The 24,606-nt window shown below is 41.7% G+C and overlaps 1 protein-coding gene across 1 annotated transcript in view; it reads right to left on the reverse strand.

Annotated features, from left to right (window-relative positions):
* CABCOCO1 (ciliary associated calcium binding coiled-coil 1) overlaps nucleotides 1–19,084 on the reverse strand; it is a 107,594-nt gene extending 88,510 nt beyond the window's left edge. The window contains exons 1-4 of the mRNA XM_082269199.1: nucleotides 19,005–19,084; nucleotides 17,003–17,109; nucleotides 14,313–14,482; nucleotides 3,318–3,462 (exon numbers count right to left, since the gene is read on the reverse strand). Of these exons, the coding sequence (XP_082125325.1) occupies nucleotides 3,318–3,462; nucleotides 14,313–14,482; nucleotides 17,003–17,109; nucleotides 19,005–19,037 (455 nt within the window). The 5' untranslated portion in view covers nucleotides 19,038–19,084. The remainder of the gene's footprint in view (nucleotides 1–3,317; nucleotides 3,463–14,312; nucleotides 14,483–17,002; nucleotides 17,110–19,004) is intronic.
* Nucleotides 19,085–24,606: the final 5,522 nt, after the last annotated feature.

Here is a 24,606-nt window from a genome sequence, read left to right on the forward strand (position 1 = left end):
TATCACTAGATGCACACTAAACTGATATTCTACACTGACAATAGAATCAGAATAGCACACTATAGCACACGGTAAGTCTCTAGTAGCACTGAACAGAGCCCTGTTCTATATCTTTCCGCGCCGATATCACACTAAAAATGGGCGCTATTAAAAGAATACTTTTATAGTGTAGGGTGGGACTAAGAGCAATGAGCTATGATTGGATAGAGTCATCATTACTTTCTCCAGCCATGGCTCTGTGCCCTGATTGGGCAAAGCTTTCATTGCTTCAGCCAATCAGGGACCCAATGCACTGTGCGGTAGCGCAGTGCATTGTGGTCATTCGGCGGGCTGTACAAATGGTTGAACGCCCTGATAATTCGGGTGTCCGTCGAACAGGCGAGCAGCCAATGTTCGGGTTAAACCATTCGCCCATCTCTAATCATGAACATCTGACCAATGACCAAAGACTGTAATGACTTGCATCATTTCTTTTTGTAGCCAGGTGCTGGACTACAGAAACATGGAGAAAGAGACATTTCCCTCTTTACAATCATTCGACTTTCTACTGAGATACTCTATGTTATACTGCACCATTTTCCTCTGGCCAGCAGGGTGAGAACTAAGGCCGAGCAACCCCATAGACTTTAATGCAGGGCACTTGGAATCCTGGGGATTGTAGTCAGAATGACAAGCATGTAATACAAGAACTGGCTTTATGATACAAATTCTAGTGTGCCCTGGGCAGCATAAGGAGTTAGCAAGAGAGATAGTTTATTAAACTGCCTGGGAAATCAAGAAGAGCACATCTGCTGCATGCTGACAGACTGGTGAGATGCCAGAGCAGCGGGGGCCGAACCTGAGACCAAGGTAGAGATGCCCAGGGCAGCACAGCATAGACCACAGCAAACTTGTTTTGCTGCAGAAGAGAGACCAGAATATACTCTCACCATTTTCTTCCCACCACTGATCATCAGAGGCATCTGAAAGAGAGAGAGAGGGCCCTTTCCCCAGTGAGAGTTTGCAGCTGAACCACAGGGACTGGCAAGAGGGCTCAGCGCCCACAATATACGCTGTTTTTTTTTTATCCAGAAAAAGCTTTATTAACATTAAGCCAGCACAACATAGCCAAGCAGTTTGTTTGTTCCGTAAAAAGTGTGCAGACAGACACAACTTGAACAGCACTAATTCACATTATACTGTATATGCATGTACATGCTAGATCTTTGCCTTAAGTTTACTAACATGACCCCAAACATATTACGTTTTTTTATATGAATCACCAAAATTGGATATTAAACAACATTCAATCCTAACAGCCTTTCCATAACTAGATCCGCCGGAGCAAGCCCAGGGACGTTCAGCCATGGGACTCATAACTTTTCATACTTTCTTGAGCATCCCCAGTGTTGGTAAGTAAGATTTTCCATCCTTACAGTATTGTCTACTGCCGTGATCCATTCCTTTACTGTAGTAGGATTTTCAGACTTCCAGTGCACCATTATAAGCTTACGTGCCAAGAACAGGGTTCTCACAATTGTCTCTCTAGTGGAATTCTCCAAATCAAATTTATCCAATATGCTAAGTAAGCAAGGCTTGGGATACATGGGTAAGGAAACTTGGTAGATTCTGTTCAGAGTGTCCACCACCCCTTTCCAATACATATGAAACTTGGGGCACCTCCATAGTAGGTGTATTAGATATCCATGGCCTGGCTTACACCTTGTGCATATTGGAGTTTGTAATAAGCCCATAACATGCAATCTCTGGGGTGTGAGGTATACCCTCATGACAAAGTATAGCTGGGTCAGTCTCACCATTCACACTGTTAGAAGGAACTAAATCAACGGAGACAGGATGTTAAATCTATCACACCCATATTGCACCTGTGTCATACCTATTCAGCAACTATACCACATCCATACCACATCTATTCTGCACCTATACCGACCTTATACCACATTATACCAAACCTTTACCGCATTTGAACCACATCCACCCTATCACCTGTGCTAAGACTATACCATACCTATACTGTACCTGCAGTATGTTGCCTGCAGGTTAACTGGGACTTCCGTTAGGTGCACTGATGCGTTTAAAGGGCCCGTTACCTGGCAGAAGAACATTTCAAAGGATTCCTCCTCCTGTTATTCTGCTCCTGCAAGCCCCTTTTTCCCCCTGCCCCTATCCACTACCAATCACCTTTTCTTTTGGACAGTGTATACCCAGTCAGTCTGGAACTAGTATCCCCTCCATAAAATGTGCTCTGGCAGCATTGTTCAAGCATTTGGTAGATTAAGCTTTATTACTGCCCACTCCTGCACTTTAGGTGACCTTGCTACTGTTTATGCTGATCTGGACATCAAGTGTCATGGTATTACTAATCACTCTGTATGCTAAATTGTGTTATTACTTTGTTAAATAATATTCATGCTTTCAGGTGGCAATATATTACTTTTTCCTTTACTAACTGGTTCAGTCCTGTTTTCTTGGACATGGTAGTAACAGGGCTGGATTAAGAGAATCATGGGCTTGGTGCTGAGGATTTTGTAGGGCCTTAAGGGCCGTGCCTTGGCATGCACCCAGAGGAGGAAGGGTGTAGCCATGCATGCCTAATTCCACATGGGATGCTGTCTCTGAAGTCCATAAACACATCCATGCATCGGCAACTGTCCCTCCTTGTCCGGCCTTCGTGCTGTGTGGGGAGGTTCTGAGGGAGCTGCCTGGGGAAGCGAGCATAGAAGCCAGACTTCTGTGTTTACAAGTGACAGAAGAGCGGTAACAGTGAATATGGCCAACCTGGGGCCTATATAAAGGTAGGGGCCTGGAGCTGCAGCTCCAATAGCCCCTACGTTAATCTGGCCCTGGGTAGTAATAATGTTTACCAGATATTACGTTCAGTGATTTCTCTGGTATTGCATGCTTTATAGACTCAAGGGCTGAAGTTCTTATGGAGGTTGAGGCAAAGAGCAAAGGACCCATCTTAACCAGCATCCCCAATGGGGGTTAGCACTACATGTTATAACTATTTATGTCAATCATGTAATAAATTAAAATAAAAATAAATTGTGACAGTTCCAGCAATAAGCTACATGGCTACAAGTGCAGTGGATTTATTTATTTTTTACCCATGTGCAAGAGGCCTTAAAAAAAAAAAATCGAATGCAGCTATACAACTAAGGACTGATATATACATTTTTTAATTTTGGGTTTAGATATACTTTAATAAAAATGTCCACCCTGCCTCAAAGCAACAATGGCACTGCATTAAGTGACTGAATTTTAAGGGCATAATAATAGGTTATTGTAGATTAGAAAATAAATACGTTTACACATACCTCATTTTAAGATAGTCAATAATATCTTTAGCTTGTTCGACACTAAAGAAAGAGAGCTTCCCCTTGGTTTTTAGAAGACTGTGTCCTATTCCAGCCATGGCTCTTGCCAGCTCAGTTACATTTTCCTCTAGGGATAAGTGTTTGGCTGAAAAGTAAAACAAGTCATTGAGTAGTTGTGAAACCTTTTCCTTGAAAGAGATGTACAGCTTTAAAAAAAAAAAAAAGAAACAGGCATACTCACCTAGATGGCCGCAGCACCGACTCCAGCTGCAGCTTTCCCGTACCACCTCTAAGACCGAGAACTTAGTGATCAAAGTCCATTGATCACTCAGTTCTTAGTCTTTAGTCTGCAGAGAGTCAGTGACTGTCAATCACCAGCTTTCTTCTCTGCCCCTCCAGCACTCACTGGAGCACTGGGCTGTGGAGGGGGCGGGAGTGGCTGGCTCAGTCTCTAAAAGGCTCACTGAGAGGCTGAGCCAGATTCTGGTAAATTTTGTTTTTTTTCCCGAGCCTGGACCAGCTGAGTGATGGCAGGCGACAGTGGCCTTTAGTTTGCTTTTGGCTGAAAATGGGTTGCAGGAGTGTAGAACGAACTGCACTCTTGTGATCCATAGGAGAAGCATAGCCAAAATAGCTTTGGCTATGCTTCTCATTTAAAGTGACTCTAAACACTGGCTAAAAAAAAGAAAAAAATATATATGCTGTATATATATATATATATATATATATATATATATATATATATATATATGTATATATATATATATATATATATATATATATATATAAAACATTTACTTTTGTTTCATATGTGTGGTGTGTGTGTACACATTTTTGTATTTTATAAATTAGTCTTCCATCTAAATTTTCTTGGTTGATCCTACCAGTCACCCTAAACTGACCATAAAAAGCACAGAAGGTCTATTCTAGTGTGGTCAGTTTTCATCCTTCAGCAGGCCATTCAGAGACACACAGCATGCCAGTACAGTATTGGGTAGTTTGTTCAGCCATCACGCTCCCTCCCAATCAAAGCCTGCCTCTGGAACACACCCCCACTCAAGTACAGTCTGCATCTTGCCTCAGACTGAACAGACTATGGAATACAGGCACACTGTGTGTCCTGTAACCCTGCCCCTCAGGAAAAAGAGATGCATGGTCACATGACAGAACCCTTTAACCTTAAATGGGTAAGAAAGAACATTTCTGAAACTAAAAGCAGTTATGGTGCCTCTATAGTTATAATTGCATTAGAAAGTGTCTATATTATTGTATGCTCACAACTAGTTAAAGCAAATCTTTTTTTTTTTTTACATTTTGGATAGAGTAAAGCCAGCCATACATGATGGAAATTTTGATCCATGTATGGGCAGGGAGCTTGTACAGAAGTCAATCTACCAATCTACCTCTGTACAACCACCCCATACAACAGCTGTAACCGGCAGCACTGATCTGTGTATTCTGACAGCAGAGAAGTCTCCCCACTGTCAGAAGACAATACCTCAGTAGGGAGGATTCCCCCATCCACAACGAGCGTGTGGATGGAGGAATCAAGTCAGTTTTTTCTGTTCAACAAACTGGTTGAACAAAAAAAAAAAACTGTATCATCTATGGGCTGCTTAAGGAATAGTTGAACCTTGTGTTTTTTTTTTAGCTATCTGTGTCCCATTGTGGATATTTATTTTAGTTTTCTGTCTTGGATAACAACAGAAAATAAGAAAGCGAGAAGAGATCTCTCCAAAGTCATGGAAATTCTCTCCAGAGAGCTGTTTCTTAAAAAAGTGTTCTTTTTGGAAGATTTCCCTCTCTTCTTCTTTCAGTGACAATTCAAAATTTGGGATTTTCCCATCACTTTTAGTCCTGGGGAAAATGGTCACCAGGACAAAAAGAGAGAGTGAATCCCCTCAGCAGGGACACAGATGACAATAAAAACCTTATAGGGGTTTTTCCATTGCCTACACTAGCCAAAATCAAAATGGCTTTAGATGCACTTGAATGATTTTTAATGACTATATTAAAGTGACACTAAACTCTGGTTTACAAAAAAAAAAAAAAAAAAAAGGAATTCCAACTTCCTATTAGAGGGTGGCTTAGTTCATTTCCATGGTCCCTCTGTATGGAGGAATGTAGCCACCCTCTTTTACGCAAGATGGATTATGGAGTATGAGGTTTGTAGTGTGCATAGAGCAGTGTACAAAACCACAACTAGCATGCCCAAACACAGATGAGGGGGAAAAAATATTTTGGGAGCTCATGTGGATGATTTCATTAAAGCAGATTACAGGACCATTAACCACTTTAATACAGGGCACTTCCCTCCCTTCCCGCCCAGGCCAATTTTCCCCTTTTAGCGCTGTTGCATTTTGAATGACAATTGCGCGGTCATGCAACACTGTACCTACACCAAATTTATGTCATTTTCCCCCCACAAATAGAGCTTTCTTTTGGTGGTATTTGATCATCTGTGCGATTTTTACTTTTTGCTAAACAAATAAAAAAAGACCGAAAAGTTTAAAAAAAAAAAAAAATTTTTGTTTATGTTATACAATTTTGTAAATAAATAATTTTTTTCCTGCACTGATGAGCACTGATGAGACTGCACTGACAGGCACTGATGAGGAGGCACTGATGGGGTGGCACTGATGGGGTGGCACTGATAGGCGGCACTGATAGGCGGCACTGATATGCGGCACTGATAGGCACTGATATGTGGCACTGATAGGTAGCACTGATATGCAGGATTGGTGGGCACTGATAGGCGGCACTGCTGGGCACTGATAGGCGGCATTGATGGGCACTGATAGGTGGCACTGACGGGCACTGATAGGTGGCACTGACGGGCACTAATGGGCACTGATAGGCGGCACTGGTGGGCACTGATGGGCACTGATGGGCGGCACTGATCGGCACTGACGGGCGGCACTGATGGGCACTAATGGGCACTGATAGGCGGCACCGGTGGGCAATAATGGGCACTGGTGGGCGACACTTAAGGATGGCAATGATGGGCATTTGTGGGCAGCACTGATAGGGAGGGCACTGGTGGGCAGCACTGATGGGGTGGGCAATGGGGGGCTCCCTGAGCCCTGATTGCCATCCCTGGTGGCCATAGTGGGCATCCCTGGGGTCATAGTGGGCATCCCTGGGGTCATAGTGGGCATCCCTGGTGGATCTAGTGGCATCCCCCCCCCCGAGGGTCTGCACTGGTAATCAATGATCTGATTACCAGTGCCGACCCCCCCCCCCTGTCAGGGGAGCCGCCGATCGGCGCTCCTTTACTCGTGCCTGTCAGGCACGAACTAAGGAAAGCCGATCAACGGCTGTTCCTATTTACTATGTGACCAGCCGTGATTGGACACGGCTGATCACATGGTAAAGAGCCTCCGTCAGAGGCTCTTTACCGAGATCGGAGATGCAGGGTGTCAGACTGACACCTCGCATCACCGATCGCCGCTCTGCGCGCCCCCGGGGGGCGCCCAGAGCGGAGTTATCCTGCCGCCGTCATATGACGTCCGGTCAGGATAACTCAACCACATTCCCGCCGTCATTTGCCTATAGGGCGGGCGGGAAGTGGTTAAGTATGGGATAAATATGGATTATTTTTGGAGAATAAGGGTATATTTTAATGTCACTTTAATGTATACCAATCAAACATTCACCTCTCGCTTTCTAGCTTGATAACAGCCTTTACAGTGAATCCTACCTCAACATTGACGATGTTGCATTGCAGTATGACTATATCCACTTCCCAACCACCTCATAGCAGATATACTGCTACAGGGTGGCCGTTCCGTGCAGAATCCCATATAATACAGTATACATGATTCTGCACTTCTGCCTAGGGGGTGCGTGCCGCTTCTGCTGCTGATTACTCACACCAGAAGCCGATCAGCAGGTGCTGGACAATGGATGTCCGCCGGCACCCGCCGATCGTTGGGCAGAGAAACAGAACGGAACTCTGCCTATGTAAACAAGACAGAGCTCCATTCTGGCAGGGGAAATGTGATGGATTTACTGCAGGGAATAAAATCCATCACTTCCCTTAGTGAAAGCAGCACACAGTTTACACAAAAACACTGGCTAGGCATAGAGTTAACCTTTTGATCGCCATAGATGTTTAACCCCTTCCCAGCTAGTGTCTATAGTTTATAGTGACAGTGCATATTTTTGTCCGCCACAATATTGCTGCTATAAGTTGCTGATCACCGCCATCACTAGTATATAAATAAATAAATAAATAAATAAAAATTCCAGTATATACCAAACTTTGTAGATGCTATAACTTTTGTACAAACCAATCATTATAGGCTTATTGAGATTTTTGTTTTACCAAAAACATGTAGCAGAATACATATTGGCCTAAATTAATGAAGAAATTCTATTTTTTACATTCTGTGTTGTTTTTTCAAAATTGTTTATAGCACAAAAAATAAAAAAAAACTCAGTCGTTATCAAATACCACCAAAAGAAAGCTCTATTTGTGGGGGGAAAAAAAAGATATACATTTTATTTACAGTGGTGTTTGAAAGTTTGGGCACCCCAGGTAAAAATTTGTATTAATGTGCATAAAGAAGCCAAGGAAAGATGGAAAAATCTCCAAAAGGCATCAAATTACAGATTAGACATTCTTATAATATGTCAACAAAAGTTAGATTTTATTTCCATCATTGACACTTTCAAAATTACAGAAAACAAAAAAGGCATCTGCAGAATTTATAGCATGCACTGCCCTCTTTGCAAGGCTGAGACCTGCCAGTGTCATGGATTGTTCTCAATCATCGTCTGGGAAGACCAGGTGATGTCAATCTCAAAGGTTTTAAATGCCCAGACTCATCTGACCTTGTCCCAACAATCAGCACCATGAGATCTTCTAAGCAGCTGTCTAGAAAACGGAAACTGAAAATAGTTGACACTCACAAAGCTGGAGAAGGCTATAAGAAGATAGCAAAGCGTTTTCAGATGTCAATATCCTCTGTTCTGAATGTAATTAAGAAATGGCAGTCATCAGGAACAGTGGAAGTTAAAGCAAGATCTGGAAGACCAAAAAAAATATTAGACAGAACAGCTCGCAGGATTGTGAGAAAAACAATTCAAAACCCACGTTTGACTCCACGATCCCTCCAGAAATATCTGGCAGACACTGGAGTTGTGGTACACTATTCCACTATAAAGAGATACTTGTACAAATATGATCTTCATGGAATAGAAGAAAACCTCTTCTATGTCTTTACCGCAAAAATCAGCTTTTGAACTTTGCAAATGAACATATAGACAAGCCTGATGCATTTTGGAAACCAGTTCTGTGGACCGATGAGGTTAAAATTTGGAGAAGGTACGTTTGGAGAAGAAGGGGCACAGAATTTAATGAAAAGAACCTCTGTCCAACTGTTAAGCATGGGGGTGGATCAATCATGCTTTGGAGTTGTATTGCAGCCAGTGGCACAGGGAAAATCTCACGAGTAGAAGGAAAAATGGATTCAATAAAATTTCAGCAAATTTTGGATGGTAACTTGATGCCATCTGTGAAAAAGCTGAAGTTAAAGAGAGGATGGCTTCTACAAATGGATAATGATCCTAAACACACCTCGAAATCCACGGGGGATTACATCAAGAGGCGTAAACTGAAGGTTTTGCCATGGCCTTCACAATCTCCTGACCTCAACATAATTGAAAATCTATGGATAGACCTTAAAAGAGCAGTGCGTGACAGACAGTCCAGAAATCTCAAAGAACTGGAAGACTTTTGTAAGGAAGAATAGGCAAAGATACCTCAAACAAGAATTGAAAGACTCTTGGCTGGCTACAAAAAGCGTTTACAAGCTGTGATACTTGCCAAAGGGGGACAGTACAAGATATTAACTCTGCAGGGTGCCCAAACTTTTGCAGACACCATTTTTTTTTGTTTTCTGTTATTTTGAAAGTGTAAATGATGAAAATAAAATCTAACTTTTGTTGACATATAATAAGAATGTCTAATCTGTAATTTGATGCCTTTTGGAGACTTTTCCATCTTTCCTTGGCTTCTTTATGCACATTAATACAAATTGTTACCTGGGGTGCCCAAACTTTCGATCACCACTGTAGGTACAGTGTTGCATGACCACACAATTGTCAATTAAAGTAACGTAGTGCCGTATCACAAAAGGTGGCCTATCATAAATGGGGGCAAATCTTCTGGAGATCAGTTGAATATAGAGTGGCCTAATAAAAAAAAAACACCTTAAAAACAGGGTTAAGTTCTGAGCTGGATAATCTTTCTGTTTACATCTTATGCTCATGAACACATTTTGGCTGAAGACGTAACTAAACCAGATGACCTGAAATGTTGTCACAAAGTATTCTAACACACATGAGATATGTGCTGATTGTACAGAAGGTTCTGCAATTTCACCTCCTACAGCTGTGCATGTGTGCAAAGGGCTGCAATAAATCAAGATCATAACTCATAACTTAAAGTTTGTTAGTGTTAGTAATAATATTATTTATGTATAATGTAGTGTCATACTCTTTTGCATTTTGTTGAAGAAAAAACAGTTAATACATATATTTCAGCAACAAAGAAAGTAACAGTAAACAAGAAGTATTAGGGCCCCCACCAAGCTCACAAATGCCTCGTTTCCACTGAGCGGATCGGTTCGGGTCGGTTCGGTACGGTACGCTAATTTGAGTGTTTCCATTATGAAAGTGGCCCATACAACCGAACCAAACCGCACCATTCCTGGTCCTGCTTCAGATGTAGGGCCATAGGAAATGGTACGGTACGGTTAGGGCGGAGCTACTGGCGTCACACGATAGAGTCCTCTGATTGGCGGACAGGAAACCATCAATGCTCACGTCAAATGAAAGAGCAAAACAAACACCTCATTTGGTGTAAACCCCGCATGGTCCCTGGTGGCCCGACTTGCAGTGGAAACGCTCACCTGAATAGACCGGACCATTCTAACCCTTCCAAACTGTACCGACCCGAACCGTTCCGCTCAGTGGAAACGAGGCAAAACTAAACTTCTCTCTGCACTTGTGAACAATATGAACATGCAGAACCAACATCTCCTTATATCAGTGTTTTTCAACCTTCAGACAAGGCACTCTTTAAAACAATGCACAATCTGGAGGCACTCCATTCTAAAATGTAACTAGCAGTTTGCCATAATGCAGCAACTTCCACACATATTGGGCAATCAAGGTTACATAGTAGTTGAGGTTGAATAAAGACAATAGTCCATCCAGTTCAACCTGTGTAGGCGCGCGTGGCCGTAATCATCTCTCATACCCCTTAATGGTCTGATCCTTGAGATGTACGTCCAAGAGTCTTTTGAAAGTAGCCATACTTCCTGCAGAAACCACCTCTTGTGGTAGAGAATTCCACAATCTTGTAGCCCTAACAGTAAAGAATCCCCTGCGTTGCCTGAGGTAAAAAAAACTCCTCTAATCGCATTGTATGTCCCTGAGTCCTCATGCAATCCTTGCGACTGAATAGCTTTTTTTCTATGCTGAGCTCACCATTGAGGTATTTAAAAATTGCTATCATGTCTCCTCTCAGGCGTCTCTTCTCCAGGAAGAATAAATTAAGCGATTGTAGACGCTCTTCATAATTAAGGTCCTCCAATCCCCTAATTAGTTTAGTTTCCCTTGTCTGGACTCTCTCCAGCTCCAACACATCCCTTCTGAGGACTGGTGACCAGAACTGGACAGAATACTCCAGATGCGGTCGGACCAGAGTTTTATAAAGTGGTAGCATTATAGTTTTATCTCTGGAATACATCCCATTCTTTATGCATGCTAATATTCTGCCGGCTTTGGCAGCTGCTGCTTGACATTGCATACTATTGCTTAGTCTATCCTCTACCAAGACTCCCAGATCCTTCTCCATTTTTGATTCCCCCAAAGGCTCCCCCCCCCCCTAACGTGTATTGTGTTTTTATGTTTTTAGTCCCCAAGTACAAAACCTTACACTTCTCCCCATTAAACCTCATTTGCCATGTCGTTGCCCACTCTGTAACTCTGTATTTTGTTCAGGTCATTCTGTAGGATATCTGCCTCATGCTGTGCAGTTATTGCCCTGCCCAATTTAGGTTAGAGGTGATTTATCCTTCCAAAGCAAATGCAACTTTGCACACTGGTACGGACTAGTATTCCAATGTTTCTCTTCTCTCACAGTTTCTCTACTTCCCTCAACTAATGTGACCCCAGTGCTGATGGAGAGGGGCAGAAAAGGGGCAAACAAGAACACTGTGCATGGGGCCCAACATCCTCCTTATCAACCAATGGTGCCATTGGTTGTTTGGACACTGAAGGCTAGAAAGTTGTAATGATGCACAATGTTCACTGCTATGGCAATAGATAGAATAAAGAATTACCACCGGTTCACAGATAAGCAAACTGGCAGTAATTAACCTCTTCCGGACCGCCCGTCGCCTTTTTACTGTGGCAGGGCAGCCCTCCTGCGCAAACCGACGTGGGTCGCGTGCCTGCAGCTAGGTGTCGAGCTCCTGCCCCCACTCGGCAGCGAGGAAGCCGATGCACAGGGCAGGCGGCTCTGATTGGTGCGTGACACCCGCGATCGCTCCCCGCTGAGAGAGAAGAACGGTCAGCTGTTGTAAACACAGCTGACCGTTGTTCTCGCTGGAATGATCATAGAGCCCCTGTGATCCTTCAATATAGGATCACAGGTCTCTATGATCAATTCACAAGCCACGCCCCCCCACAGTTAGAAACACTCCCCTAGGCTCACATTTAACCCCTTGATCACCCACAATGTTAACCCCTTCCCTGCCAGTGTCATTATTACAGTAACAGTGCATATTTTTAGCACAGATTACTGTAGTAATGTCACTGGTATCCTCAAAAGTGTCAAAAATGTCAGTCAGGGGTTCGATCTGTCCGCCGCAATGTCGCAGTCCTGCTAAAAAATCGCAGATTGCCAACATTACTAGTAAAAAAAACAATAAAAATGACATAAATCTTTCCCGTAGTTAGTAGACGTGATAACTTTTGCGCAAACCAATCAAAATACGTTTATTGTGATTTTTCTTTTACCAAAAATATGTAGCAGAAAACAAAATTGGCCTAAAATGTTTAAAAATTTAGATTTTTACATTTTTTTGAGAATGTTATATAGCAGAAAGTTAAAAATATTGTTTTTTTTTTTTTCAGAATTGTCGCTCTTTTTTTGTTTATAGCGCAAAAAAAAAAAATTGCCCAGGTGATCAAATACCACCAAAAGAAAGCTCTATTTGTGGACATTATTTTATTTGGGTACAACATCGCATGACCGTGCAATTGTCCATTAAACTAACGCAGTATGGAATGGCAAAATATGGCCTGGTCATTAAGGGGGAAAATCTTCCAGTCCAGAAGAGGTTAAAGCAGAACTAAACCCATCGATTTACTGTTTCCTAAAACAGTTACAATCAAGGCATGGCATGAATGATAACTGGAACAGTTGCTTGTGCTCTCACTCGAATAGTCAAGCCATCAAATGGCTGGTGTCATAACTGATCACATGTGAATCACCATGGCAACTGCAGATCAAACAGAGGCCAAGAAGGCAGCTTTCTTGAATGTAAAGCATACAAGGGTTTAGTTCCACTATAAGATCAACTCTTAGTTAGCGTACAGAAAAACGCCAGTGCTCACAGTTGGGTATATGTGCTGGAAAACTGTCATTAATGTGACATTAATGCTTCCTGCAAAAGGTTCATGAGCGGCTAGGGCACCAGAGGCTGCCAGCTTCCTAGTACCTAATAACTCATTGCAGGTCCCATTGAGGGCCAGATGGGAGTTTTCCCAGCCAGAAGCTGAAAACATAGAAAGGGGTAGATGATATATTTGACCAGTATTAGGTAATGAGATTAGCTATCATCTTCAGCTGTTTTCTTGCTCTAAGTTGTTGCCTGGGGCCAATGATGAGTCATTGGCTACTAGGATGCTGCCGACTGCAGAGCCAATGGTGTCCTAGCCAACAAGGGGCTAAACATTAACTGAGGACAGAGTGTCGTGATAGAGGAGCTTTCGAGCAGAAAAAAACGCTTGACTTGCCTAAACGTGGAATTTAGGTGTGTTAGACATTAAAAAGTGTACATATTTCTAGTGTATTGGGGAAAAATGCTTATAAACGCAAACGCACCTAAACGCATGTACAATATGCTCCATAGCAACGTTTTTATCTCCTTTTTTCTGCTGCTTAGTATGCATGGACCCTTAAAGCTGAACTCCATCTTTTGATATATTTTACATAGTTTGTTTGGGCCAACTTCGCCCAAACAAACTCTGTCCCTCACTAACCTGTGAGGCCGCTAAATGTGCGGTATAAACTGTATGTAGCTGAGGCTACATACAGTATACTACACTGTGCTCCGGGTCTGAGCTGAGGTGTCTTGTCTCATACCTGGAACACACACTGTAGAGTCTATCACCGCAGCGCTCAGCCATTCAGAGAAAGCGATGTAATCTGTCAATGAATTCAAAGCTTCCTATGGTTGGTATCAGAGTCAGAGAGGCACACTACCACAACCTCTGACTATTTATTGATAGAATACATCACTTTCTCTGAATGGCTGAGCACTGCTGTGGTAGACTCTACTGTGTTCCGGATATGAGATTAAAAGTCTCGGCTCTTACCCGGAACACAGTGCTGTATGCTGTATGTAGCCGCAGCTACATAAAGTTTATACCGCACATCCAGTGGCCTCACAGGTTAGTGAGGGACATAGTTTGTTAGGGCCAAGCCGGCCAACACAAACTGCCGGTATGTATAGTACATCAAAAGATGAAGTTCATCTTTTATTTAAATATGACCCACAAACTACAAATTAAATGCTGCAAGCTGGTGTAAACAATATAGGTTCAAATATCTCACCTGTTTTCCCTTGTTATATCAAAAAACTAAAATTGCTAGAAATTAACTTTCACTGGCAATTAGCACATATGCATAAAAAGAGATACTATGGTATTTATACTGTATGTGTCTTCTCAATGTATAGGTCATTGCATACTTACTTTCAATATTCTCCATGAGGAAATGTAACAGCCCGATTAATCCGGTCAACTGCAGTGAGCTAAACTTTTTCTCTTTTCCCCAACAGAGTCCAGATACATAGTAATCTACCAGTATGGCTTCCTTTAAGTTTGTTTGAGTGTCCTTAAAACCGAGAAACTCTTCCATTATCCTGAAAATAAAAATCACTAAGAATATGAACTACATTGCACAAGAGAATCTTTAATATACAAAAAAGGGCTTAAAGGGGACAATTCATTTTTAATAATACTAGCTATATATGGAACTGTGAAGAGCATGAAGTAAAAAGTCTTAGAGTCTGTTCACACTAGCCACAATGTAAAAAAGGCCTTTACTAATGTTTGCTGAAGCTATACTGTTATAAATAAAACAGTTAGGAAACAGCTAAACATACAAAAGGACAGAGTGATGTAGTGCAGTGGTTCTCAACCCTATGGAGACCAGAGACCGGTAAATTCTTCCAAAACCTTCCATGCTCCAGCAGTATAAAAAAAGTTTATATTCACACAATAAAAGTATGAGAACGTAGATATGTATTGAAATGCTGGAAGGCTCTGGATGGAGCTGGGTGTCACTGTTGGGGGGAAGGGGAGTGATCTGCAGCTGACTTGGTAGTCCTGTAGGAGGTGAGGTTTCTAGAGGGGACTGGGGTCTCTCCAGAAAGCTAGGGGCTTTGAAGGAGCACTGTGGGAGGCTAGGGACACATCAGGGTTTAGGATACATTGTTGGAGGTTTTGAGGCACTGTGGGACACTGTTGGAGTTTCAGGGCACTGCAGGGGGCTGGGAAGCACTGTGGGAGGTTGGGGGGGGCACTTTGGTGACTGAAAGATGACCTAGGGACACTGCGGGGGGTAGCAGGGCACTGCAGGCCATAATAGGAGGTTAGGGTCACTATTAGGGCTGGGAGGCACTGTAGTAGTTTAAGAGATGTGCAGGTGGCTAGAACTCCAGCAGGTGGAAACCCAAGGCCCAGCACTGGGCCATGTCCCGGTGGTTGAGAACCACTGATGTAAGAGGACAATAAAGGCTGTGGAAAACCAAGTAATGTAATCCTCCCAAAAGTGTCAATCTCCCAACAGTGTTGAGAGACATTTCAAGAATGGAACAACGTTTGGGTGGCGTGGGTAGTGGAAAAGTATTCAGTAACCTTTTCTGCAGCTATACTCGTTTCTGTTTATTCTTCAAAGTTTTTTTAGAAATATAAGTGTATTATTTTTAAATACCTATATATTTAGACCAGCCATGTTTTCTAACTTCATATACACTATACTTTCTTTCCTCTGCTAATCCTCATGTTAGTGCAAGTCTACCAAGCTGGGTGTGCCTGTTTGAAAATAATAGACTCTTGGCAGTCTCTAAAGGTTGGTTGGCTACATTTACACCTCTGCTTTATAGGAGTGGTACAATCCGGGTACTTTTTACATGCATTATTATTCTTCCCTGTGGACAGTGCATTTTTTGTGGAAACTTCACAAACGATGGAATTAAAGGTTTTTAGGAGATGGAGCACATGAGATGTGACTGCCCCTGTAGACTGACATCCTAGGCAGCCCAAGCTAAGAGCTCAGGAGCAGCATTTTATATTCATAATAAAATATATAATATTATTTGATAATGTTCTGAGGTTCTATTGATTCATGTCAAGTGTGGCTTTTAATAATAGATCTGCTGTAGAAGTGGATTACTTGATCCATATTGCACCCCAGTCTACTTATGATTACATGATCAACGTATATGAAGCTTTGTGAATTTAAATATGTAAACCAAAACTTTTTGTTTTGCAGGTTAGAATAGAGTGGTAAAGAGTCAGAGCCCCTGTCAAGTTTTGCCCCTGTTGGGTAGTTTTAGCCACTATATTTGTCCAGGGAACCAATGACACTGAAACAAAAAAGTGATGGGAAATCCAAAATTTTATAAGTGTCCCCAGAACAGGAGGTAAGAGAAATTCTTCCAACTGGGACACGTGTTCCTCTGTCTAAGAGGGTAACTAATTTCCTCTAATGTTCTGTTGCCTCCACAGAATAGGAAGTTAAGGGAAATCTCTCCTCAGGACATAGACAGCATAAAACAAACTGACAGAGGATTAACCCTATTATACTCCATCCAAAACAAAAAATATAATATACTGTTCATACACTAACAGTGTCCTTAGACAGCATTCCTTTCAGCAACAGGAACCACTTTCACAATGTGTGTAGGCATTGCCTGTTTATCCACCAATATAATAATTCTGCCACGGTCTGCATTCCTGTGTAATTCCTGTGCAATTCAGTGTGGTGCAATATTAGGCCTATTCATTTGAATGGGTCCCGCATGCACTACTTTTCAAAAACAAGCCGCACCAGATTGCATGGTACTACGGTACCATGTGACCTGAGGCAGGCAAACACACTGTGTTTTCAATCTGCATTTCTGGGGTCATTTGGAATTAATTGACACCAGCAGCAGATTGCACACCTAGTGCATTTCGAACGCTGTGTGGTAAATGTGCACAGAACATGGTTTTCTTGCACTACGTTCTAGAGTGAACAAACCCTTAAAGCGGGACTTCTGCCAAATAGGTATGACCATACAATGATCAGAATGTGGCTGGTCTCCGGTGGACCGGCTGAATTTCGATCGGTCTATGGCCAACTTTAAGCTGAACTTGTAAAAAGTAAAAAGGTGTACCTCTGTATGTTATCTAGGTCTTCACATTCTAAAAGCTTATTTATTTGTGGCTGAGAAATGAAATCCAGCTTTACAACATCCTCCATTTCATCATTAAGATTATGTTCCTGTACATAAAACACAAAGAAAATGTAGATATATTGTTTAGTCAAAAACATGACAAAACCTATATAAAACAATTATATATGCACATACACATGGGCTGTATCTCTAGCCAGATTTTTATTTTTTTTTAAATGGCTAGAATCTCTGTCAGGTTTTTTTCTTTTGGTGGCTGCATGTGTCAGGTGGTGGAGATTTCACTTTACTTCCTGTCCTGGAGACACAACCGGCAGTGACAGGATACCTCTCTTTCTTTGTGGTCATCAGAAGAAGTACCCACATAGCAAAAGTTCTCCTTGCCCCCTGTGGCAACGGTACAATTATGGTTTTCTGATGATATTCTGTCTCAGTAAGAATGGTCACCAAGATGACTAGCAAAGGTGAATCCCCTGCACAGTGACACAGATCAATAAAAATAAAAAGTTCTAAGCCTTCCCCACTTTATCCATACTGGTGTTTGAGGCCCTATGCATTTCGGGATAAAGGTCTACAGGAATACAGGGGAACTCTCCTATTAGAGACAATTGTTTCTGGTGATTTCCTCACTGTGGATGGATTTCCCCTAACTTCCTGTTTTGGCTATGGGAGGGGAAGTGAGGGAAATCTCCCTGATGGAATAGATCTAAGGTGTCAAACTCAATTTCATCACGGGCCACATCAGCAGTATGACCCTGCCCCTAAGCTTGCATGCATCTCTACTCTCTTGTACCTCTGTCTATGTGGGCAGCTCTCTCTACTACCTGTGTATTTGGCTCTATTATACCTACCTGTGTAGGCAGTGCTTCCTTGCAGGGAGATCGTTCTCACTCTCAGATTCCCGTCCACATTTGGCTCTGATTGGGTCTCCATGTAAAAAACCCAGAAGTGATGTCACGGGTACTCGGTGCCAAATTAAAAAAAATGACAGCATTCAAAACAGTCAAACTTGGCGTTTTGAATGCTTTTAAGTGCAGAGGAGGCTTTTGGGGTCTTTTAGACCCCAGATCCCTCCACAAGAGTACCTGTAAAAAAATTAAAAAATATATATTTTTTAAATGTCCGAAAATATCAGCAGATATCGGCCGATACCGATAACCGATGACCAAAATATCGGTATCGGTATTGGCAATAAAAAAAACAATATCGGTCGATCACTAATCTGAACACCCATGTGACCTGATTCCAGTGCGGACCAAAATAAGGGTCCTTCACCATTTTTGGTCTGAATACAATGCAAATTCAGCCATAGAATCTATATGGCTGAAATTGCATCGCACAGACATCGCATGTGATCTGCACAGCAATGCGGTGCAAATCACATGCAATGTCTGTCATCGCAATAGTGTGAACCCAGCCTAAAGGAGATTCTAAAACCAGATTGTATAGTGTATGGTCAGACTAGATGGACAATGCTGCTGTCCAAGGCGTATCCATTGCTTTTCCATTCAGAGTGGAGGCATCCCAGGGCAGGAAGGGTGATACTAGCCAGATCAACAGGTGAAAATAAAGGGAAGAAAGCTTAAAAAAATAAAAATAATTCTAATACAATCAACATATTTAAGGATTGGAATATTGCAATATCTTACATGTTTACCTTTGGGTTCAATATCATTTGAATCCATAATTCAGAACAGATCTACACAAGATATTATCACTTAAAGTACATGTACTGATGTACTGTTCTGATCTCTGTGGAACTACAAGTCCCAGGATGTCCTGTCCATGTGTATGACAATGGTTCCTTAGTCCCTCTGTTTACACAAGCAGCACAAACAGAACAATGCTTGGATATCATCAGACATGTTTCATATGTGTGTGTGTGTGTATGTATATATATATATATATATATATATATATATATATATATATATATATATACATACTATAATGGGAAGATCCACCCTCTGAATCCATGTCCTACCTGCTCTGTACCTCTCCTCTCCAGAGACTCCATGCTGCTAGAGTTTAGCTTTGTGTTGCCATAGTGACCAGGCAGCTCACTGCACATGCTCAGTGGGACAGTGGCTGAGAGTTTGCAGTTAGCACAGTGAACCTGATGGCAGATTAGCCTAGTGTCATGTTTCCTGGAGGAATCTGCTGAGTCAGCTGCATGTTGGATTGTATGACTGAATGGCTGTGACAGGCCAGTGCTCAGTAGTATTCTCAGATCTCCTCCACATGTTGCTGTGTTAGCTGTGCTCAGCTGATCACTTCATGCATGCAGTAGAAATCATTGCTTGTGATTGATGTCTTATTAACCATTTCTGGACTGGAAGGATTTGCCCCCTTAATGAGCAGGCCATTTGTTGTGATTCGGCACTGGGTTACTCTGACAAATGCGCCGTCGTGCAATGTTGCACCTAAAGAAAAAAATTATGTCCCTTTCTCCCCACAAATAGAGCTTTCTTTTGGTGGTACTTGATCACCTGTGCGATTTTTATTTTTTGCGCGAGAAACAAAAAAAGAGCAACATTCTGAAAAAAAAAAAAAAAAATATATATATATATATATATATATATATTTTTTTTTTTTTTTTCACATTCTGCTATATAACATTCCCCCCCCCCCCCCACCAAAAAAAAATTAATAAATCAAATGTTTTCATCATTTTAGGCCAATTTGTATTCTGCTACATATTTTTGGTAAAACAAATCGCAATAAGCGTATTTCAAATGGTTTGTTATTGCAGTTATCATGTCTACAAACTAAGGGAAAGATTTACGGTATGCCATTTTTATTTATTTTATTTTCTTTTACTAGTAATGCCGGTGATCTGCGATTTTTAGCAGGACTTCGACATTGTAGCGGACAGATCTGACCCCTAACTGACATTTTTGATACTTTTGGGGGGACCAGTGACATTACTACAGTAATCAGTGCTAAAAATATGCACTGTTACTGTAATAATGACACTGGCAGGGAAGGGGTTATCACAGTGGTGATCAAAGGGTTAAGTGTGAGCTTAGGGGAGTGATTTCTAACTGTATGGGGGTGGGACTTGTGAAATGAACACAGAGACCTGTGATCCTATATAGAAGGAACGCAGTGGGAAGTGTGGAATCGGATGGAATCGTATCGCATGGGTCTGAACACCCATGTGACCTGATTCCACTGTGGACAATGAAAAGGGTCCTGCACATTAGGTGCGGATCCAATGTGACCTGAGCAATACATAATGTATGGATCAATTTGCACCGCACTGAATTCACATGCCATTTGTACAGGAATCCGGTGCAAGTCTTGTACAAATGACATGTGATGCGGTACACCGCATCAGTGTGAACCTAGCCTCAGATCTCCAAATGTTTGCAGCTGTGATCCGACTTCCTATTAGAAGGCAGCTACATTCATTCTTCATGTTCCCACTGTATATATGAAGGTAGCCACCCTCTCTCAAGATGAACTATGAATTATGGGATCGGTAGTGCGCATAGAGCAACACACGTGACCGCAACTAGCATGCACTGCTCCTTCCGAACAAAGAGAAGCGAGAGGGAAAAGGAAAGATTTGGGCGCTCAGGGAAGATGTTACAGACAGAAAAACATAGTGAGGAACTAGTTTATGAAAAATATTACAGGACTATATATGGATTCGTTTTGGAGAATAAGGATATCATTTAGTGTCTCTTTAACCCTTTAGCTGCCAGAGCTGTTTTTTGCACATGTTAAAAAAAAATAATTTTAGGCCTAAAATGTAGTTAAAACCCCCAAACATTATATTTTTTCTGAAAGTAGGCAGCCTAGAGAAATGTTTCTCAAACCTTTTTTTCAGTTGAGGCACCCTTTAAAATTTTGGACAATCTCAAGGCACCCTTAAAAATTACGGACAGTCTCAAGGCACCTCAATCACAAATGTAATAAAAATGATTCTGATAGCTTTACACAATGCAGCAACGTCCACATGTAGGACACCCAACATTAAAGGTGGTTTATTCTTCCAAAGCAAATACACTTTAGCACACTGGTACTGACTAGTATTCTAATTTTTCTCTTCTCCCTCAATTTCTCTCCACCAGTCAGCTAATGTCACCCTAGTGCTGAGGGAGAGGGGCACAGGAGGGTCAAACAAGGATGCTGTGGAGGCGACAGACACCCTCCTTATTAAAGCGGAGTTCCGGACTATTTTGCAACTTTAGTGATTCCTGGAGTGCTCGCTATGCTGAGCCCTCTGTGGCCACGGCCACCGACATCACTTCCGCCTTTGCATTGCATCCTGTGAGCTGTTTGTCATCACTTCCAGGAGGCTGGAATCAGGAAGAACTCCCAGAACACTCCCTGAAATCAGGAAGAAGGACACAGCAGATTACTCTGTGGCTTCAGGTGCCCACATCCAAGATGGCCGCGCTCAGACAGCGTTTTTAAAAGTAAGATTTTGACTAAAATCCAATACTGTACACCTTGTAAGTATGAGAATAGCGATTCTGTAAAGGGCGATGGATTAGTATTATAGGGGTATTTGAGGCTGGAACTCCGCTTTAACTGACGATGTCATTGGTTGTTAGGATGCCAGAAAGTCCCAATGGTGCATAATAAAAACCCCTGTGGCTTTGAGTAACTAAAAGGCAGGCTTTATCCACCTGCTGGCTTGTATGCAACTTTCAATACATTTTTAGTCTTTTTTGCCAAGGCACCCCTGAAGAAACCTCAAGTCACTCCAGGGTGCCTGGCACCCTGGTTGAAAAAGGCTGGTCTAGAGAATAAATTAGTGATAGTTCCAATTTTATATGTCACACTGTATTTGTTCAACCATCTACCAAGTACAAATTATTAGTTTTAGAGCAAAATATTACCCAATTTTTGTGAAAATATAAAAGCTGGGGTTGCACCAAGTAAATAGATCCCCATCATGTGAAGTCTTAAAATTGTGCACACTCGTAAAACAAGACAAACTTCAGTACCCAAAATTTCACACTTTAATAGCCCTTGCATGTTATCAGTTTAGAGTTAACAGTAAATAATGGCCCTGGAAACATTGCTCTCACTTGTGCGTGGTAATATGCGACATGTGTATCGCAAGTGGCGTTTTCATAGACGCCCCAACAAGTATGCGTGTACGGTGAGACAGGGTGGGCTTAAAATATTTTTGGGGAGGATTTAAGTGCTTGAGTGTAATTTAAATTTTTTTTTTAACCATAAAAACTTTTTGACTCTTTTTTTTTTATATTCACTAAAACTTTATTTGTATCACTTGTATTGGTGCTATCGTTTCTTTGTAACAGGTTCTCTTTAACAAATTGACTTCTGTGCACGCGCCTTTTTACACAAGTAGTTGCGCATACTGGACCTTTGAAAAAACGCCCATTGGGCGCTACATGTGAGGTGGGCGGTGACGTATTCCCACTGGGACTAAGTGGAGCTGGGTATGCAGAGAATTATATTGTGAAATGCTTGTTTTTTACTTCTGAAATGCGAGTGGATTTTTATATGGAAATAAATACTTTTTTACTTTACTTTTGCACTATGGTTCTTTCCTCTTGCCTCCTATGTATATGAGTTACACCACGCTGGGAGCCACGGATTTGGAATGTACGGCCAGTGGGAGCAGTGCCACTTACAACACTGCAAGGCGCATATGTTATTATTATTATATAGGATTTATATAGCGCCAACAGTTTACGCAGCGCTTTACAACTTGAGGGTAGACAGTACAAATACAATACACTTTAATGCAGTAGGAATCAGAGGGCCCTGCTCGTTAGAGCTTATCGACCTCCTTTATTTAGTGAGGTCCATTCAAGCAGTTGAGAAGACACCCATAGGTGGGGTGAAGGGCACTGTGGTGATCAGAAACAATTACTGAAGAAATTGAATTATTTATTGATGAACTGTATATATATTTAAAAGAATGGACTTACGTTAATTTATTATATATAGATCATTTTTACACTGTTTTCAGATATTTATTGACCCACTATAATTTGAATGCACTTTATTGAAGGAGAGCACTGCACTTTTTTGTGACTATATATATATTAATTGCATTTTGTACAGGTGGTTGGATGCATAGTGGTGCTAGCTGCTTCCTATAGTATATAGAGTTGAATAATAGGTGGTTAATACACAGTGATAGTGCGGAAAGTTTTTTCACACCTACAATCATCGTTGTCTATGGCCGGCTGCCCACAGAACCATGGGCTCCTGGGCACCAAAATACACCTGTTTGTTTCCGCTGTACGAATGCGCCTGTGTGTATAGTAGAAGATCCTGCGTGCAATACTTGCTAAACATACGCATATTTAGAGGGGTTTAGACACAAAATGTATAGAAAAGCTCACATTTTCCTTTGTAGATGCAGTTGTGTTTTGACCCATTGATTCCTAGACGGCTGCGTCTAGATGCATACAAAGCTATATGCTGTATGCATCTAAACGCAGCATTGTAGATGCCCATGTAAATGATCCCTAATTAAGGGTTACAAAAACTTACTGCATTACTATAATGTGAAGACTGTGAATTCAGGTAGTGTGACAGGTATTATTTTTTTCTTTGCAGGTAGACATTTTTTAAATTTTTTTAAATCTACTGGTAATCATTTAAATCTCAAATAAGTTTTAACATGTTATTGTGTTATTTCAAAAGTTAGTTTTACCACTGTAGTACCGCGCTATAGCCGAAAGACAGCTACAGCGTGGCTCTTTAGTTCTGGGAGGGCATCTATGGACATCCTTCAAGAACCCCACCCCCTGCGCTCCCCCTGGGACGAGCATCAGGCGCGCTCTGTGGCCGCTGTGTCCTTTGGACACAGCTGATCACAGATCATGGTAAAGGGTCATACCTTTGGACACAGCTGATCACAGATCATGGTAAAGGGTCATACCTTTGGACACAGCTGATCACAGATCACAGTAAAGGGCCAATCACAGCGGCTGACCAGCTGATCACATGTAAACAGTCTTGCCAGGTATCAGCAGTCCTCATGCATTGTGTCTGTGTGAGGAAAGGAGAGCTGATAACCGGAAAGGCTCTCAGTACATTCTTTACACTGATAATCAGGTCACTGATCATCAGTGCCCTAGTTAGCAGTGCAGCCTTATCAGTGCAACTTATCAGTGCCCATCAGTGCAGCTTTTAAGTGCTGCCTATCAGTGTCTCCTCATCAGTACCCATCAGTGCAGCCTCACCAGTGCCACCTCATCAGTACCCATCAGTGCAGCTTATCAGTGCCCATCAGTGCAAATTATTGAAGAAGAAAAATTACTTATTTGCAAAATATTATAACAGAAACTAAGAAAAACATTTTCTTTGCAAAATTTTTGGTCTTTTTTTAATTTGCATAACAAAAAATAAAGAAACCAGTGGTGATTAAATAATACCAAAATAAAACTCTATCTGTCTAAAAAAAAAAAAAAAAAAAAAAAAAAAGATACAATTTTTTAAATGAGTACAGTGTTGCATGACCGCAGAATTGTCATTCAAACTGTGACATTGCTGAATGCTGAAAATTGGCCTGGGCAGGAAGGGGGCGACAGTGCCTGGTATTGAGGTGGTTCATTTTTTTAGATCTGCAGCTTACTTTAAGTGTA

Source organism: Pelophylax lessonae (genome assembly GCF_965119305.1).
Source record: "Pelophylax lessonae genome assembly, chromosome: 9".
In the NCBI taxonomy this organism is placed as follows: domain Eukaryota; kingdom Metazoa; phylum Chordata; class Amphibia; order Anura; family Ranidae; genus Pelophylax; species Pelophylax lessonae.